The sequence below is a fragment of the Taudactylus pleione genome, unplaced genomic scaffold (assembly GCF_031769625.1).
Source record: "Taudactylus pleione unplaced genomic scaffold, aTauple2 ptg000186l, whole genome shotgun sequence".
In the NCBI taxonomy this organism is placed as follows: Eukaryota; Metazoa; Chordata; class Amphibia; order Anura; family Myobatrachidae; genus Taudactylus; species Taudactylus pleione.
Window position 1 is genome coordinate 12,337,278 of NW_028284588.1, and position 19,437 is coordinate 12,356,714.

Consider the following 19,437-nt stretch of genomic DNA (forward strand, 5'->3'; position numbering starts at 1 on the left):
GCTGTGGACACCTCATCCAAGTAGGCAGTGTTGGAGCAGCCATACGATCCACAAACTGCTTCATTACCTGGGACAAAGATTATACCCAAGATGGCTCTTGTCCAGGTACAGGTAAACTGGACTCTTTATAACAGACAACACACAAACCATCCTTTACGTCCTGAGGAGACAAAAAAGTCATACATAATGTACATGAAAACAGCACAGGGGGCTCCCCCTCCTGTTTTCCTTTATCATGTTCAAAATAAAGGCAATAAACGCAATGTTATGTGACAGCCTTCACAAAATCTTAATGAATATGAAGTACTCTAAGAAAAAACTCCACCCCAAGGAGTTGGAGAGAAATAACAGTGACAGCTATATTTGACAGACAGAAATAACAGACAGTATCAATACAGCTAGCAAACAGTCACATACAATGCATATGTAGTATAATTACAATCGACTCTAAATCAACTACACAAACACCAGGAATGGTATGATATATAGAGCACTATATACTTTAACCAAGGGAGAGGCAGACAGTGAGACTGACCAAAACCCTCCTGAGACCAACAGCTACAGCAGCGCACCGATAGTGGACCGTGAGCATCTCATACAAGTGGAGGGTAGGCGGAGCAACCCAGACGCGCGAAACAGTTTGTAGGGACTGCGTCTGGGTTGGGGGAGGAGCTGCTGGGGGAAGAGCCTACCTCCCCATAGCTGCATCAATCAGCCGGGTATGCTGGCCTCATGGCAGCAGAATTGCATCTGCTGCTGATCCCCGGCATCAGACAATAAGGCCCCAATGGTCCAGTGAGGACGCGGTCGCTCCCGGGTCCTGACTGCTGCGGATTCCGGTGCATCTCCGACGCTGGAAGCAAAGACTGCCACGCTCGCTCCCCGTAAGCGAGGAATCGCTTTACCGGACATCTCCGTGCATCCGGTTGCAGCCCGGGTCCCAGCATCACTGCTAGCAAGCTCAGCTGAGACCCGCTCAAATCACCCGCCCTGTTACTGGTGCTGCGGCCCGGCGGAGGTAGATGGAGTCGCAGTATATGCGTCTTAATTCAGACGCTTAGTACTGATAACACAAAAACATAGAAATAAAATAAAACATAAAATAAAAGTTTAGGACTGCCTGGGCATTCCCCTGTTACAAAGGTGCATCTTAATCCTGCCACATCAAACAAAACAACTGAATGCCTGTGGCTAGGAGTGGGGTATATATGGAGGAATTTAACTGTTTGGTGCCTGGATCTCTCCAATCACAATATCCCCATGGTATTCCTGTGGATCCCTATGGACCCTGAAGAAGAATTAATTTTTTCCAGTGGAGTAGACTTTAGTCCTCTTGGTCAATAGTGATAACTAATATTGAATGATTGTCTTGTTTGTCATTCTGCATATATTAGTTGAGGAGAGACACTTACAGTAACATACAAGTTAAAGACTAATTGTTGTGATACCTGTGGAGGTTCTTCTGGAGAGCTCTTCGATGAATCATCATCCTCATCTTCATCGTTGTCTACCTTTATTTCTTCATATGGCCGCTTTTTGGGTTTTTTCTCACCATCTTAAAAACAAAATAAAATGGTTTATAAAATGACAATCATAATAAGTAACACTAATAAAATATTGTAATAACAGATTATAATATAAGTATCACATGATAAAATTTTGGCTAGATGCGCACGGATGGCTCTCATATTTTGCTACGCTTTATAAATGCTCTAATTACCCACATTTACCAGGCACGCTAAATTACAATAGCCCTGGTAAGCTATACGAACACTGACAATAGAATTCACACATTGTATCAGTGTTCAGGTAGCACGAACATTTGTTTAAACCTCTTACTATGTGCAGGAAAATAGAAAGTCAAAGTGATGTATTCCTAGCACTAAAAGATGTAGAAAACTAAAAAGAGGACTACTAACGCTGAAATGAAATGAATGAACTACAATATGTAGGACACTAACATAGGGATGGCCTTTGGCCATCGATGAGTAACAACCCTCGACGGTTAATCCCCAATGGCTAATGGTTTTGCAATCAATGGCAGAGATCTAATGCTTCTTCACCATTGATGGCACAGACCCCGCAATGTATTTTTTTAACACTTCATGCCGTTACACAGAGCCTAGTTTTGCCCTCCAATGTGACCCGTAAAGCCCTGTCCCCACCTCAGATTGTCTTCCGGTGAGTAAGGGAGCAGGCATGACCATCAGTGGGTGAAACCATTGATGGTTCCTCGTCGATGGTTTCATACCATCGTGGTTAAACACCAAATGGTACCATCGAAGGTTAACCAACAGATGGTCATCCTTATCCCAACTTAAAAAGGATTTAGAATTTAAATAATATTTTTCCCTATTTCCTCTCCCCCTTTTCCTATAACTGTATTTTGCTGTGGGCTCCTCCAACTCCACAGAACCCCCACCATTCAATGTTCACCAGTGCCCGCATGCTCACATAAAGCAGGAGATATCCCACATTGTGCCTGTGAATGACTGTCTGCTCACTGGCATATATATGACATGGGCTCTTCCAAATCCAAATGAGTTTCGCCAGGGATTTAGTATAGTCATACCCCATTCTCGATTTGGTGGCAGCCCCACAAAAACATGAGTCTTCAACCTAGTGCTGAGTGCTCTACTTCAAAGCTCCTAACCTGGACCACTATATCTATGAAGCAAAGACATACTTACCCTAATGTCTTTACATTTGTCCCATCCAAGTGCTAGGGTCCCTACCCGAATAACCGATCTAGTGGGGAACTGGAAATCTAGCTTGTTGAGGGGTGTATCAAAAATTAGCTTTAGTTTTATTTTTCAATACTGGATCAATGAGGTTCGAGGGCACTCAACAACAACACACTAAGTATGAAGGTTTATATTAATAAAATATTTTACTAACTGAGGTGTTTGTGAACACTATTAACTTTGTTTTAATTTTAAACAAATATATACAGGTCAGAGGTATAAAACCCAAAACCACATAGCAGGAATTAGTGCTAAAATGGGTGATGACTAGGAACTCACACAGGCTCAAACAGAATTAGGACCATCGTGGGTAGCGCATCTGACCAATACTGCACAAGGTGGTAGAATAAGATAGGTATCATAGAACAATACTGGAGATTATTCTGTTATGTACCAAAAAAGGGAATCAACTGTGGCTTCACACCACACAATGTGCAAATGGTTAGGACTCTCAACATATGGTCACACATCTAAATGGTAAACACAAGCCAGTGTTCCTGGAATTATGCAGGTGTTTACTAAAGATTCCACTGCTGTAGGTCACAGGTGGGAGGTGAAGACAAGAAACTGAAAACTATGGAACAAATATTGAATACTAGGAAGCAGGACAGTTAATAAAAGTTGTTTTGTGCGTCTAAAAATGTTGCCCATACAGTCTCTTCTGAATAAATACATTCAACAGCTTGTACAACCATCATTAAAATAAAAACACACCTTGATATGAAGAGTACCTGCAAAACTATATGAGGAAAGAGTTGCATGTAAAATAAATATACAGTGCATCCGGAAAGTATTCACAACGCTTCACTTTTTCCACATTTTGTTATGTTACAGCCTTATTCCAAAATGGAATAAATTCATTTTGGTCCTCAAAATTCTACACACAATACCCCATAATGACAATGTGTTAAAAGTTTTTTGCAAATTTTATATAAAAAAAAAAAAAAACCTAAGAAATCACATGTACATAAGTATTCACAACCTTTGCTCAATACACCTTTGTCAGCAATTATAGCCTCAAGTCTTTTTGAATATGATGCCACAAGCTTGGCACACCTATCTTTGGGCAGCTTCGTCCATTCCTCTTTGCAGCACCTCTAAAGCTCCATCATGTTTGATGGGAAGCATCGGTGCACAGCCATTTTCAGATCTCTCCAGAGATGTTCAATTGGATTCAAGTCTGGGCTCTGGCTGGGCCACTCAGGGACATTCACAGAGTTGTCCTGAAGCCACTCCTTTGATATCTTGGCTGTGTGCTTAGGGTCATTGTCCTGCTGAAAGATGAACCGTCGCACCAGTCTGAGGTCAAGAGTGCTCTGGAGCAGGTTTTCATCCAGGATGTCTCTGTACATTGCTGCATTCATCTTTCCTTCTATCCTGACTAGTCTCCCAGTTCCTGCCGCTGAAAAACATCCCCACAGCATGATGCTGCCACCACCATGCTTCACAGTAGGGATGGTATTGGCCTGGTGATGAGCGGTGCCTGGTTTCCTCCAAACATAATGCCTGGCATTCACGCCATAGAGTTCAATCTTTGTCTTTTATGGTCTGAGAGTCCTTCAGGTGCATTTTGGCAAACTTCAGGCGGGCTGCCATGTGCTTTTTACTAAGGAATGGCTTCAGTCTGGCCACTCTACCATATAGGCCTGATTGGTGGATCGCTGCAGAGATGGTTGTTCTTCTGGAAGGTTCTCCTCTCTCCACAGAGGAATGCTGTAGCTCGACAGAGTGATCACCGGGTTCTTGGTCACCTCCCTGACTAGGGCCCTTCTCCCCTGATCGCTCAGTTTAGACGGCCGGCCAACTCTAGGAAGAGTCCTGGTGGTTCCGAACTTCTTCCATTTATGGATGATGGAGGCCACTGTGCTCATTGGGACCTTCAAAGCAGCAGATATTTTTCTGTACCCTTCCCCAGATTTGTGCCTCGAGACAATCCTGTTTCGGAGGTCTACAGACAATTCCTTGGACTTCATGCTTGGTTTGTGCTCTGACATGCACTGTCAAGTGTGGGACCTTATACAGACAGGTGTATGCCTTTCAAAATCATGTCCAATCAACTGAATTACCACAGGTAGACTCCAATGAAGCTGTAGGAACATCTCAGGGATGATCAGTGGAAACAGGATGCACCCGAGCTAAATTTTGAGCTTCTTGGCAAAGGATGTGAATACTTATGTAAATGTGATTTCTTAGTGTTTTTTTCAGGTAAGTTGTATTTTTTTTCTTTGTGTGTGTAAGCCTTGCACAGCAGGGAAGGGGGGTAGTGGGGGCACTTTATGGGGGTGCCCGCTACTGGGGGAAATTTAGGGGGGGGGGGGGTGGCCACTACTGGGGGCACTGTATAGGGGTGGCCACTACTGGGGGCACTGTATAGGGGGGACTACTACTGGGGGCAATGCAGCATAGGGGGGATTACTACTGGGGGCACTGTATAGGGGGGACTGCTACTGGGGGCAATGCAGCATAGGGGGCATTACTGCAGGGGGATTACTACTGGGGGCACTGCAAAGGGGGGGGGCACCAGTCTATTGCATTGCCAGGGGCGTTTGGATACCTAGATACACCCCTGTCAGCATTGATGCCTCACAACTGCGGCACTACTTTAGATTAGGGACGTGCAGGCTCAAATTAGTTCGATTTTCCCCTCAAAAAATCGGGTCTCAGAAAGAGGCAAACGTAATTTTTCATGGACAAACATCATCTTTCACTTTCGTCCAGGAATAATGATGTTTGTCCATGAAAGATGACGTTTTGCCTCTTTTTGAGACCATATTTTTGGCGGGTAAAATACGAATTTGGCGGGAAAACCTGAACGAATCTGAGCCTGCACATCCCTAGTTTAGATTATAGTCAAGGCACTATGTTTGTGATAAATGTAACTTCCTCCTAAATGTTCTGGTTTCCTCCCACAGTCCATAAACAAATTTAGGGGTCAATCTAATTATACGCGATGTACTCGCTGGTGAGAGTCATCGTGATTGTGCATGCGTTGATTGATGCTGATACTTACACTAATATTCAATCCATTGCTGAAGTGCTCCATGATTATTTTGTGGGTGTCTATGCTTCCCAGGTTTGTTATGTCCAATCCGACCTAGCTACCTATTTGGATCAGATTCCTTTGCCTACCCTTGCCTCTAGTAGTCAGGAATATTTGGACTTCCCTACCTCCCTTGAGGAGGTGGAGGATGCTATTAAGTCCTTTCCTGGAAGTAAAGCTCCGGGAGTGGATGGAATCTCCATTGAACTGCATAAAACTCATATTGGTTATTTAGTCCCCAAATTGTTGGCAACATTTAATGCTTTGTTTGAGGCTGACTCTCTGTCCCCTTTAATGGTGGAGGCCTTGGTAGTGGGCCTCCCCATGCCTGAAAATATAAGATTTATCCAGACTCATAGCAACATATTATTCATGTTTGGCAAAAAAAAGAGGATTGAAGAATATTCACCCTGACCAAAGTGGCTATATGCCAGGGAATTCGACTGACCAATATCAGACGCTTTTATTCTTATTTGCAACTACGTCTTGAGGACCGGGGGATGTCTTGGTGGTGTCTCAAGATGCTGCCAAGGCATTTGATTTGTTTGGGCTGTGCTTTCCAGGTATGGGGTAGGAAAGGACTTCAATGGCTTGATTAAACTTCTGTATTCTTGTCTAGCAGTGAGGGTTTTGTTTAAATGGGGTTATTACTAATTCATGGTAACAAGCAGGGCTGCCCCCTATCGCCATCTCTGTTTGCCATTGCATGTGCAATCCATGATTCTTCTGCTATCTTTGGCCTTACAGTCTCAGAGGATAAAAATTGCCTTATATGCAGATGATATGCTATTTGTGTTTCATACGGATACTTCGACTCCGGCTCTCTTGCCAATGGTGAACATATTTGGGATTTTTTTTCAGGTGTAAATGGAGTAAATCTGTGGTGTTCACTATACTTCCTACCATGTACCAACCATCTATGTATAATCTCCCGCTGCACTGGGGTACAGAGTTCAAATATTGGATATGTTCCTTTGAAACTTGTGTCCCACATTGATTTCCTTAAAAGGAAGTCCCATGTTTGGCTGAAGCTTCCCTTGTCCGTAATGGGAAGAGTGAACCTGGTGAAAATGATAGTTCAACTCAAATTTCTATGTGATACAGCACTTCCGTTAATCTTCCCCCTTCTTTATTAACGATTTATATAACGATTGCTAGATATACTGTAATTCTATTGAAGATGTCATGAGGAGTATATAATAAGCATAAAATATGTTATGAGCAGGGCCCTCATTAGCATTTGGTTTTATGCCAGTATTTATTTAGTACACTTCTTAAGTCCTTTCTTATGGTCAATCTTCCTGTAGCACAAGCTCATGGAGTTTAAAGCAGCTGCATGCGGCTGTCCACAACCACCCAAGACTGTGGTTGGCGATCCTAACAAGATCACCCACAGAATGCTCATTTTCATAATTTATCATAATTTAATAATGAAAACAAATCAAAATTTTGAGATGGTTAGAACATTTTTTTAGTCAGTTATGTGGTCAAGAAAAAAGGACTACACATTAACCACTTAACTGACACTTTATGTTGCCCCAAAACTGCCCAAAAAAGTTTAAAAAGTATTTTTAAAAATACATATTTAATTATTTTATATTACTTCCCACCTACCCCCTTCAGAAATAGTATATATGTAATCCTTTATGTTTAATGTATTCCCTCCAGTCAAAAAAAAAAAAACTGTGCCAGTGATTTTGGGAGTGATGCCAGTGGTCACAATTCACAACATCACTCCCAGGGCACCGAAGCAGGAGGTGGAAATCCATTCTGCAGATGTGGTGCAGAGGGGGTGTGTCCTTGTGACACGCCCCAATTCGTCACACTTAGGGGCACTTACGGAGGTGCTGGACTTCCCCCAAACTCTCCCCTCACAGTGAATAGACTCCGTGCACATGCGGTCACCCCAACTTTTCCCACCCGCAGGACATTGCGGAATGCGGGTGGGAACGGATTAGAGCATGCTAAACCAGCCTAGTGGGAACACTAGATCACAAAGAACAATCCACATCATGTATAGCCAAATTAAAAGCAGATCATTGGGTGACAGACAAATTCTTAAGGTGCATGACCAACCTTATTCTTATTTATTTAGGATAAAATAAAGCATTTTACCATTACCCCCTAAAACTAGTAACCATACAATTTGAATCTCTCCACTAGTTGGAGGCGGATAAATGCGTCAGGACAATTGTTTTATTTTTGGCTACTTTAGTTGGCAGTACCTATATTTATATTTTGGAGGTAAAGAGACTACTGAATGAAGAGAACTTTACTGGGGAAAAGCTGCATAATCAGTACTAGAGCAGCTGTGCTTCTTAATTAAACTGATTAAGTGTATCGTGCATAGTGACAGGATATATATTTATCTTTGTCTCCTTGATTTGACTCTAAACTTACTACCAGCATTTACATATTTATACTATTTAACAACAGTGGAACTGTAATGCATTTATGAGGAGGCTGCTGCACATTCATGCATAGAGTGGCTATCTTCAACAAATTTGTCTTGGTTAAAGCATCACCCTAGTGAAAGTGCCTGCGATACTAACAAATACGAATAATAATATTGTTGTTTGTATATAAATAGCCATGATTGAGACTAGATGACGGATTACTCTTTGCTTTCTTGACTTGAGAGTGCGCAGTGGTGGATTACATCAAAAGTCTTATTAGACACACACTGAAGTTTCTATTAAATTCCAGCACTCATTTTTACATACCTTGGATGTGTTAAAAATTTCCTGTAGCCACAGGCAATTGCAATATCACTTTTGTTTGATATTTGAAAGTTGAAGTTAACATTACTGTTTGTGTTTTAGTCGATATATTGTGTTCTGTCAGAGGTAGTTTTTTTTATATAATTATTCTCTTTATATGATTTTATAAATATGTGAATATTTGTGTAATGTGATGAAATTTTAATCATTTGGATATGTTCATATTTTGTCTTTTTTTGCTTTTTAAGCATAAAATTGTTGTTTATTATTCTTCAAAATGCAATACAGGTTGAGTCTCCCATATCCAAAATGCTTGGGACCAAGGCTATTTTGGATATCGGAATATTTGTATACCATATTGAAATGTCTTAGGAATAGAACCCAAGAAAGAAATGGCTCACAGAGAGCTTGTGTACATACATGAAATTCATTTATTTTTCATATACACCTTATACACACAGCATATAAGTCATTTTATACTTTATTTTTTAACAATTTTGTGCCTTAAACAATGTTTGTGTACATTGAACCATCAAAAATCAAAGATTTCACTATCTCAGTCATGCTAAAAATATTCCATATTTTGGAATATTTGGATATGGGAGACTCAACCTGTAATATGAAATGTTAAAATGTTACCTTAATTGTAAAGAAATCTCAAAAACTTTGGTAAAAAAACATTTCTACAGAAGCATGTGTTTTGTAAGTTTAATAAGTAAGGGTACTTGTAATATAGATGTATCCATCAGTTAGGTATGTGAGGAAACAGACAGTGCCGGAATTAAAAGGGTGAAAGACAGGCATGTGCCTATGTACTTTTCTGGGATTGTGTATGAAAGTTGCTCAGGCATGCTTCATCTGTCAAAATAATCCAAAACTACCACTTCATTTGCAGATGACTCACTACTCCACCTAAAGTTATTGGCTACATATTAAGCTTGTGACAACAAATTCAAATTAATAACCTAGGATGAACAGTCATCTAAAAGAATAGCACGGTATGCAGTCGGGATGCCGACTGTCGGCATCCCGACTGTCTAATCCTGGCAAGGGTCTAATGACAGGGAATCGGTATGCAATACCGCCGGCCTCTTACGGAGCCGGCAGCTGTGTGTTTGTTGTAATAAGCAGCCCATGAGAGTCTGTCAAACTCTCATCGGCTGCTGCTGCTCCCACTGTGGGAGCCATCTTCCGGCTCCCGCAGTGGGTAATGGGAGAGACGTCATGACGACGTCTCGCCCATAATGCAAAGCAGCCGGAGGAGCCGATAGCAGCGGCGGGACCAGGAACGGGGTTTCAGGTAAGTGTTTTATTTTTTTTTTATTAGGACTACTGGGGACACTACCAGGGGGGATTACTTCTGGGGGCACTACCAGGGGGGGATTACTTCTGGGGGCACTACCAGGGGGGGATTACTTCTGGGGGCACTAGCAGAGGGGGATTACTTGTGGGGGCACTACAAGGGGAGGATTACTTCTGGGGGGCACTACCAGGGGGAATTACTTCTGGGGGCACTACCAGGGGGGATTACTACTGGGGGCACTACCAGCTGCTGCATTTCCCACCCTAGGCTTATACTCGAGTCAATAAGTTTTCCCAGTTTTTTGGGGTAAAATTAGGTACCTCGGCTTATATTCGGGTCGACTTATACTCGAGTATATACGGTAATTCCTATTTTTTAAATCCAGTTTTCTTAACTATTCCTAATAGTCATAATATACAATACTGTGCAAAAGTTTTAGACAGGTGTGGAAAAAATGCTGCAAAGTAAAAATGCTTTAAAAAATATAAGTGTTAATAGTTTATCTTTATCAATTAACAAAATGCTAAGAGAGTGAACAGAAGAGAAATCTAAATCAAATCAATACTTGGTGTGATCACCCTTTGCCTTCAAAACAGCATCAATTCTTCAAGGTAGACTTGTCCAAAGTTTTTGAAGGAACTCGACAGGGAGGTTGTTCCAAACATCTTGGAGAACGAACCACAGATCTTCTGTGGATCTAGGCCTTCTCAATTCCTTCTGTCTCTTAATGTAATACCAGACAAACTCAATGATGTTGAGATCAGGGCTCTGTGGGGGCCATGTCATCACTTCCAGGACTCCTTGTTCTTCTTTACTTCGAAGTTAGTTCTTAATTATATGTTTGGGGTCGTTGTCCTGCTGCAGAATAAATTTGGAGCTAATCAGACGCCTAACTGATGGTATTGCATGATGGATAAGTACCTGCCTGTATTTCTCAGTATTGCGTACACCATTAATCCTGTCCAAATCCCCAACTTCATTTGCTGAAATGCAGCCCCAAACTTGCAAGAAACCTCCACCATGTGTCACTGTTGCCTGCAGACACTCATTTTTGTACCGCTCCCTAGCCCTTCGGCGAACAAACTGCCTTCTGTTACAGCCAAATAATATGAGATATGGTAAGAACTTACCTTTGTTATCTCTATTTCTACGAAGTCAATAGGGTTCCACAGGATACCTTGGGGTATAGGTGATGACGTCATGCATCGGGCACCATAGAGTTAAGTTTTCAGCCTCCCAGGATGCACTAGGGTCCCCCTCCTATACCCCGCCCCCGAGCCAAGGCATCTCAGTTACGTACCAAGCCATAGGCCGGAGAAGGAGAAGGAAGAGAGAGAAAAAAGATCTGGACACACACAAGAATCACATTCTCACCAGAGGGAGACGGAAAAACTGGTGACCAGAGCAAAGCCCATCTGCAGCACAGGTGCGACAGGGCGGGAGTCCTGTGGAACCCTATGGACTTCGTAGAAATAGAGATAACAAAGGTAAGTTCTTACCATATCTCATATTTTCTACTTCAGGGTCCATAGGGTATCCACAGGATACCTTGGGGATGTCCCAAAGCAGTATCCTTCAAAGGTGGGGACGCTCCTGTGCTGAAAGGAGAATCCGCTGCCCGAAGGAAGCATCCTGAGAGGCAAAGGTGTCAAACGTGTAATACCTCACAAAAGATATGGACAGAGGACCACGTGGCTGCCTTGCAGATCTGGACTGCAGATTCACCACGTCAAGCTGCCCACGTAGGACCCACAGACCTAGTGGAATGAGCCCTCACCGAAGATGGAACCGGCAGGCCTTCATGAAGATAAGCTTCTGAAATTGCCATACGGTTCCAGGCTGCCAAAGTTTGCTTTGAAGCAGGCCAACCCTTTTTACGGAAGCCATAGAGGACAAACAAGGCGTCCGACTTCCCAAACGAAGAAGTGCGGTCAACATAAATCTTTAAGGCCCGCACAACGTCCAAAGTGGCCTCACCCACTGAAAGGTCAGGTGAGTTAAAAGCCGGCACAACGATTTCCTCGTTGATATGAAACTGGGAAACAACTTTGGGAAGAAAATCAGTGTGCGCAGCACCGCCCTGTTCCCAAGAAAAATCAAGAAAGCGGGTCTACAAGATAGAGCCCCTAAATCAGAAACACGTCTGGCCGAAGCGATGGCCAGAAGGAAAACGGTTTTGGCTGTCAGCCATTTAAGATCCACTGAGCCCAGTGGTTCAAACGGCGGTCCCTGGAGAGCCCTCAGGACCACTGCCAAATCCCAAGGCGCCACCGGTGGAACAAATGGCGGCTGGATTCGAAGAACACCTTGCATCAAGGTGCGCACATCAGGGATCGTAGCAATCCTACGATGGAACCAGACAGACAGGGCAGAAAGCTGCACCTTCAAAAGAAGCAAGGCGAAGCCCATGGTCTAGTCCCGCCTGTAGGAAGGCTAGCACTCTAGACAGACGGAACTCCCGAGGTGCATAACCTCTCGGTCGACACCATTGGAAGAACGTATGCCACACACGATGGTATATTCTTGCAGAAGACTGTTTTCGAGCTCTCAGCATAGTGCGTACTACAGAGCTGGAAAACCCCCTGGACCTTAACATGGCCTTCTCAACAGCCACGCCGTCAAAGACAGCAGAGTCAGGTCCGGATGAAGACAAGGACCCTGCGACAGTAGGTCCGGTCGTAGCGGCAACCGCAGAGGAATGTCCACGGACAGACCCTGAAGGTCTGAGAACCAGTGCCGTCAGGGCCACGCGGGAGCTATCAACAGGAGCGTCCCTCCTTCCTGTTTGAATTTCCAGATTACCCGTGGAAGAAGGGAAAACGGAGGAAAGAGACAAGCAAACCGGAACGTCCACCGGACGGACAGAGCATCCACCAGAGACGCCTTTTCGTCTCTTGTGAGAAACCCGTACACCGGCAACTTGTTGTTGTGCCGTGACGCCATGAGGTCGATCTCTGGAAGACCCCACCTGTCCACCAGTAGTTGAAAGACGTCCTGGTGCAGAGACCATTCCCCCGGATGAACGTCCTGGCGACTGAGAAAGTCGGCCTCCCAATTGAGGACTCCCGGGATGAATACCGCTGATATGGCCGGGAGATTGCGCTCCGCCCAGATCAGGATGCGGGACACCTCTACGAGTGTCGCTCGACTTCTGGTTCCTCCTTGCCGATTTATGTAAGCGACGGTGGTGGCGTTGTCCGACTGGACCTGCACGGGATGAACCCGATGGGCCTGCTGGAGAGCATTGAAAACGGTGCAGAGTTCCAAGATGTTTATCGGAAGCTCCTTTTCCGCCTGAGTCCATCTGCCCTGGAACAAGTGTGGACCCGTGACCGCTCCCCAGCCCCGAAGACTGGCGTCCATTGTCAATAAGACCCAGTTCGGCACCCAAAACGGACGACCCTTGTTGAGACTGGTCGTCTGCAACCACCAGGCAAGGGACAGGCGAACCTCCGGAGTGAGCACCATCGTCTGAGATTTGACTCTGAGGCAGTCCATTCCATTTGGACAGGATCAATTGCTGCAGAGGTCTGAGTGAAACTGGGCATATTCCACCATGTCGAATATGGACACCATGGAGCCCAGTAACCTCATTGCCGAGTGAAGAGACACCCGGCGACTCTGCAGACAACTGCGCACCCTCAACTGCAAGGCAGAGATCTTTTCCCCCGTCACAAAGATCCGCTGCTGACTGGAGTCCAACAAGGCTCCAAGGTGCAGAATCCTCTGAGACGGGATCAGGGTGGACTTTTGCCAGTTTATCAACCAGTCGTGCCGTTGCAGTACTGCAATAGTCAGATCCAAATGGCGCAGAAGGAGCTCCGGAGATCCTGCTACCAACAGTAGGTCGTCCAAGTACGGCAACATGCGGACTCCCTGCAGCCGCAAGGAAGCCGCCATGACCGCCATAACCTTGGTGAACACACGTGGTGCTGTTGCCAGTCCAAAAGGTAACGCCCGGTAATCCCCACCATGTAATCCCCACCATGTAATCCCCAGGTTCCAGCGCCAGGATGATGGACCGTAGGGTCTCCATCCGAAACCTCAGCACCCGCAAGGACTTGTTGAGTGGGTTTCTGCACCAAAAACAGATTGGAATAGAAACTCAGGCCCCTCTGGGAGAAAGGAACAGGCACTATAACTCCAGCCTGGAGCATAGTGTGCAAAACCTTCCGCAGTTCCGTGGCTTTGTTCCGGTCTGATGGAAGACCCGTGGTGAAGAATCGGGATGGGGGCCTGTGTTGGAAGGAGAGGGCATACCCGTGAGAAGCCACCTCGTGAACCCAACTGTCTGTCGTGGTGACCGACCAACACTGGGCGAACCGTAGCAGGCGGCCTCCCACTTTGGGATCCCCCAAAGGGTGGCCCGGACCGTCAGGCCGCAGGTTTGTCATCGGACTTAGGGGCCGGACGTCTGGTACTCCAGGCCTGCTTCCGGGGCTTGGCCAATTTCTTGGGGCCAGCCTGTCGGGGAAAGGACTGAGCCTTCGGTCTACCCTGGGCCATGTAAGGCCGAAAGGACGAGGTACCTGAACTGGAAGGAACTACAGCAAACAGAAGACATGCCGATTTGGCTGCCGCCAGCATGCCTACAATTTTGTCCAGATCCGGACCAAATAGGACTTCTCCATTAAAAGGCAATGCTTCCAAGCCCTTTTTGGAATCAGCGTCTGCCTTCCAAGATCGCAACCATAAAGGTGCGACGAGCCGCCATCGCTGCCGAAGAAATCCGAGAAGTCAGGGTACTGATATCCAAAGCCGCTTCATTAATGTAAGTGGCCGAATCCCGGAGATTGCCTATCAAATTGGTCTGTTCAGCCGAACAGTCGGAATCAAAAGACGCCTCTAAACTATCTGCCCAGCGCTCCATAGCTCTAGCTGCCCAACAAATGGCCATAGCCAGCCTGGCTGCCCCCCCCCCGCGAGGGAATAAACAGATTTTAGGCAGATTTCCACCTTACGGTCCGTGGCATCCTTTAAGGAGGACATTGAGGGCATGGGCAACGTGGCACTTCGGACCAGGCGTGTCACATGGGAATCCACCTGTGGCGGGGATTCCCACTTAGCAAAATAATTGTCCGCAAACGGATAAGCCACTGCTAAACATCTTTGAGGCTGATACCATTTGCCTGGGTGTTTCCACGCCTCCTCTAAGTGGTCCACTAATTGACCCGAAAGAGGAAACACTGTGGCGTCACCCTTAACATCCTTGAAAAAGGCATATTTGGATTTTGATACCGGAGGCTCATCATCCTCAATAACTAAAGCTGTGCGGACTGCACGAATAAGGCCAGGAATATAAACCTTAGACTTCGCGTCCGACTCTTTAGTACGGGGAGGTTCTTGGTCAGAAAGATCCAGAATCTCCCCATCATCGGACGTCCCGTCGTCATCCTCATAAGGAGCAGACAGAGACGCCACCGGACGCTTGTGAGGCTGCAACACAGACTCCCCTTGTAACACGTCTGACAAATTTTGTACAGAGCTTGTCAGCGAATTAACCCACGCAGGCTCCTGAGAGACCTGAGGAGGGGAAATAGGAAGACTGTGGGGTACCATCAATTGTCTCGGGAAACCCTGCACGGGCGGCTCCTGTACCGGAGCCGTGACAGTAATTGGCCGCGCCAATAAATAACACTGCCGACATAGCCCTTCCGCGTTACCCTCCCCCTCCGCTATTGGTACCTTACACGTAGTACACAAAAGCTGGAGAGGAAAGTCACTCTCAGACATGATGGTAAGTATGTGACCCCCCTCACTGATACTTGTTAGTATAGTGGGAGAACCACCCTGCAAGCACCGCACCGCAAGGGCTTTAGCAGAAGAAGAACAGGGACAGTAAAATGGCTGACAGTAGAAAGTGAAAGTACAGGCAGCAGACGCTAGCAGAAGTCACATACAATGCAAAGAAATCAGTTCCTGCACTATCAGCACTGATTCTCAACTACACAGACACAGAGCCTGGTAGGACACAGCGCTGCATACACAGACCTGAACCAACAGAGGAGAGGTATGCCGGGGTACCCAGACCGCGATGCCACCGATCTTCAGCGTCCAGCAGCGCTCACCATGCTTCCAGCAAAAGATGGCCACCGAGGAGCAGAGAGGAGGCCGGCCTGGGGGAGGAGCGCTGCCACAGGGCCAGTCAGCAGAGCGGAGAGGGCTGTGTGCAGCGGGGGAGGCGCCGGCTGTGTTACAGGGAAGGCGCGCTCCCCTGGCATGCAATTAACCCCTGGGACGCCGCAGCGCTACCGCTCAGCCGCGGTCCGCTGTCCCAGGGGGGTAGTGGAAGTGCAGGTTAGGTACCTGGCTCCACCCTGCAGCCAGTCCCCAGGGAGCCCCCTGCCTGGGGACTCTGGACCATGTGCTCAGCAGGGACCCACCGCGGGACCCCGCTGCTTACCTGCTGCCCCCTTGAATCCGGCCATGGTCCCAAACATCTGGGGTCACCGCTAGCTGTGACCCCAGATGCCTACCAGCATCCCCGGATCAGTACCGGTGTTCTGGTACCGGCGGGGGTGTAGGGAAGACAGCATGGACGTCAGTACTGACTGTCCATGCTGTACATCCAGATGAGCAGCCACAGCTGCTTGTAGAAAACTTCAGGGGCTAATTCTAGCCCCCCTCTAACAGGTGCATCCGACTCCGGCCAGGCACCAAACGAAACTGAGATGCCTTGGCTCAGGGGCGGGGTATAGGTGGGGGACCCTAGTGCATCCTGGGAGGCTGAAAGCTTAACTCTATGGTGCCCGATGACTGACGTCATCACCTATACCCCAAGGTATCCTGTGGATACCCTATGGACCCTGAAGTTGAAATTTCACATTTTGACTCATCAGTCCAAAGCTCCTGCTTCTATTTTTCTGCACCACAGTTCCTATGTTTTTGTGCATTGTTGAGTTGCTTGGCCTTGTTTCCACGTTGACGGTATTGCTTTTTGGCCGCAATTCTTCCATGAAGATCACTTCTGGCCAGACTTCTCCAAACAGTAGATGGGTGTACCAGGGTCTCACTGGTTTCTGCCTGTTCTGAGCTGATGGCACTTCTGGACATCTGATTTCGAAGAAAGTAAGCATAAGGTCTCTTATCTGATGCACTAAGTTTCCTTGGTCGATCACTGCGTCTGCGGTCCTCAACATTGCCCACTTCTTCGTGGTTCTTTCAAAGAGCTTGAACAGCACATCGTGAAACCCCAGTTTGCTTTGAAATCGTTGTCTGGGAGAGACCTTGCTGATGCAGTCTAACTACCTTGTGTCTTGTTGCGGTGCACAGTTTTGCCATGGTGTTTGACCTGTCATATTAAGCTGTCTTCCACAACCTCACCTTTGTAGCAGAGTTTGGTTGTTCTTCACCCAGTTTTAAGCCTCCTATACAGCTGTTTCTGTTTCAGATAATGGCTGTTTCAACCTACATCTGAAAATGATAATCATTATCACCTGTTTGGTATGATTGGTTAATCTTACACTTGACTATATTCCTACAAAAACCCCGACTCTGTGCAAGTGTACCTAGATGAATTTATGCTGTTTTGAAGGCAAAGGGTGGTCACACCAAATATTGATTTCATTTAGATTTCTCTTCAGTTCATTCACTTTGCAATTTGTTAATTGATAAAAATAAACTATTATTAACACTTCTATTTTTGAAAGCATTCTTACTTTGCAGCATTTCTTCCACACCTGCCTAAAACTTTTGAACATTATAATATATGTCTAACAGAAGGGATTAAAACATAAAATGTTTCTATTTTAATTGTAATACTGACCACCCTAATATTCCAAAGTAGTGTCCTTTTTAACTAGTTGATTGTCCCAATCTCTTTTTGCGTCACAAATATACTTTTTAAAATAAATATTTTTTTTTTGCAAGCATACAAACCCTATAAAACAGGTCTATGACTAAGAAAAGCAGGATTAAGGAATAAAGATTTTGTAACGTTTACTTACATAATATAATCTTCAATGGCTCCAGGATTTCATGCTCATACACAGCCCTTTCTTCCCAAATAGATAGTACCCTACCCAAGTGCTTCTTACAACTCTCATCTGTTTCACTGCATAAACAGAAAACTTAATTGTTTTTATAAACAATCTCAAAATTACCATAAGCAAAACATGCACTTAAGATGTAATAAACATATAATTTTATCTAGCACAGGTGTTCAACTAAAATATCATACTCTGTACTACATACAGACTACATTAAATACTGCTATTACAATTTTAATTATGGAGTCATACTGACTCTTTTGTACACATTAAACCACCATGTATAAAACAATCTAACTTAACTGCTGCAACAAGAATATTCAATAGTTTACATTGCAGTGTCTGCACTGGCATATCTATAATAGCATAGCGTGGGCATCATATGTTCTCGGGGACCTGCGCATGTGCAGTAGATTCTGGCACAAAGCCAGAGTCTACTGTGCTGCCAGAGTGGAGGGGCAGCACAGCATGGAGGCAGCACAAAGGTCCCCTCCAGGGGCAGCACAGCATGGAGGCTGCACAAAGGTCCCCTCCAGGGGCAGCACAGCATGGAGGCTGCACAAAGGTCCCCTCCTTTCTTAAAACATCCCTGAGTGCCTGGGTATACTAAGGCCAAAGCTAATGTACATTCTTGGTACATTATAGTCAATCACTGTACAGATCAACTATATCTAAATACAACATGATGGTAAACTGAATATTAGAGTGATGGTCCATATGCAAGGGTAACACCAGCCCAGCTCACCACTTTTCATTTAGAAGTTAACCTAAAGTAAAATCCTGGCTCGAGATCCAGCCTGGATGGAATAACTAGAATTCAGTTGAGTTCAGAATTGAATAAACAGAACTAGAGCAGCACTTACTCACTTCAAATTTTGGTATAATTATTGTAACCAGCTCACAGCTCTATGATGGAGGTTGAGTCCAAATTGCAATGTGTTCTGGTCTTGCAAGTCCAACAGGATCAACACACCTTACAATTATTGTTTTTTTTCCTTAACTAAACAGATCATCACATTATATCGCAAGTTTAAGATTGACTTGAATTGTCTGACATTGCATTTTTACAATTTAACACAGCCTATGGAGGTGCAAGCAGAAATCAGCTACCATAATTGCGCTTACATGCATATAGCAAACTGCCCCAAAATGTCAAAGCAGGATAACCCTTCATCTCACAAGAGATGCAGGTCTTCCAAGCCAGCCACAGTAAACTCAGGTGTAAAAAAGGTCCTTGACTTAATAGAGGCCAAAATATCAAAATTCTGTCAATGTCCCAATATTTATGCACCTGACTGTATATGTAATGTCATGATGGGGCTGGATTGCTGGGACTTGTAGTTCGACTAACGAACTGGGCTACCATCTAATTTAGGATCTTTTATTTTTTACTCAGTATTTTAAATTTAGTAAGTTTTTTTTCAACAAACTATTATTAACCTCCAATTTCTAGAACCATCCTCCCTTTCTATAATGGAGTGCAGGGTAAGTACGCAACATCATTTTCCTCTTATCTTTACCACAAAGTTTTGAGTTTCAGTGTGTACTGAAGTAAAAATGGGAAAACTGTCCAGGGCCATTAAATTGAAACAATAATTTCATACTGTATCATTAAGGAAAAAAAGCTGAAAAGACCTCAAAA

General features: G+C 45.0%; 1 protein-coding gene across 4 annotated transcripts in view; it reads right to left on the reverse strand.

Moving 5' to 3' along the window:
• The window catches only part of RPRD1A (regulation of nuclear pre-mRNA domain containing 1A), a 149,607-nt gene that overhangs the window by 84,170 nt on the left and 46,000 nt on the right, over positions 1-19,437 (reverse strand). For all 4 annotated transcript variants that reach the window (XM_088476342.1, XM_088476343.1, XM_088476344.1 and 1 more), the window contains exons 3-4: positions 17,754-17,860; positions 1,449-1,555 (exon numbers count right to left, since the gene is read on the reverse strand). In XM_088476342.1, the coding sequence (XP_088332468.1) occupies positions 1,449-1,555; positions 17,754-17,860 (214 nt within the window). The remainder of the gene's footprint in view (positions 1-1,448; positions 1,556-17,753; positions 17,861-19,437) is intronic.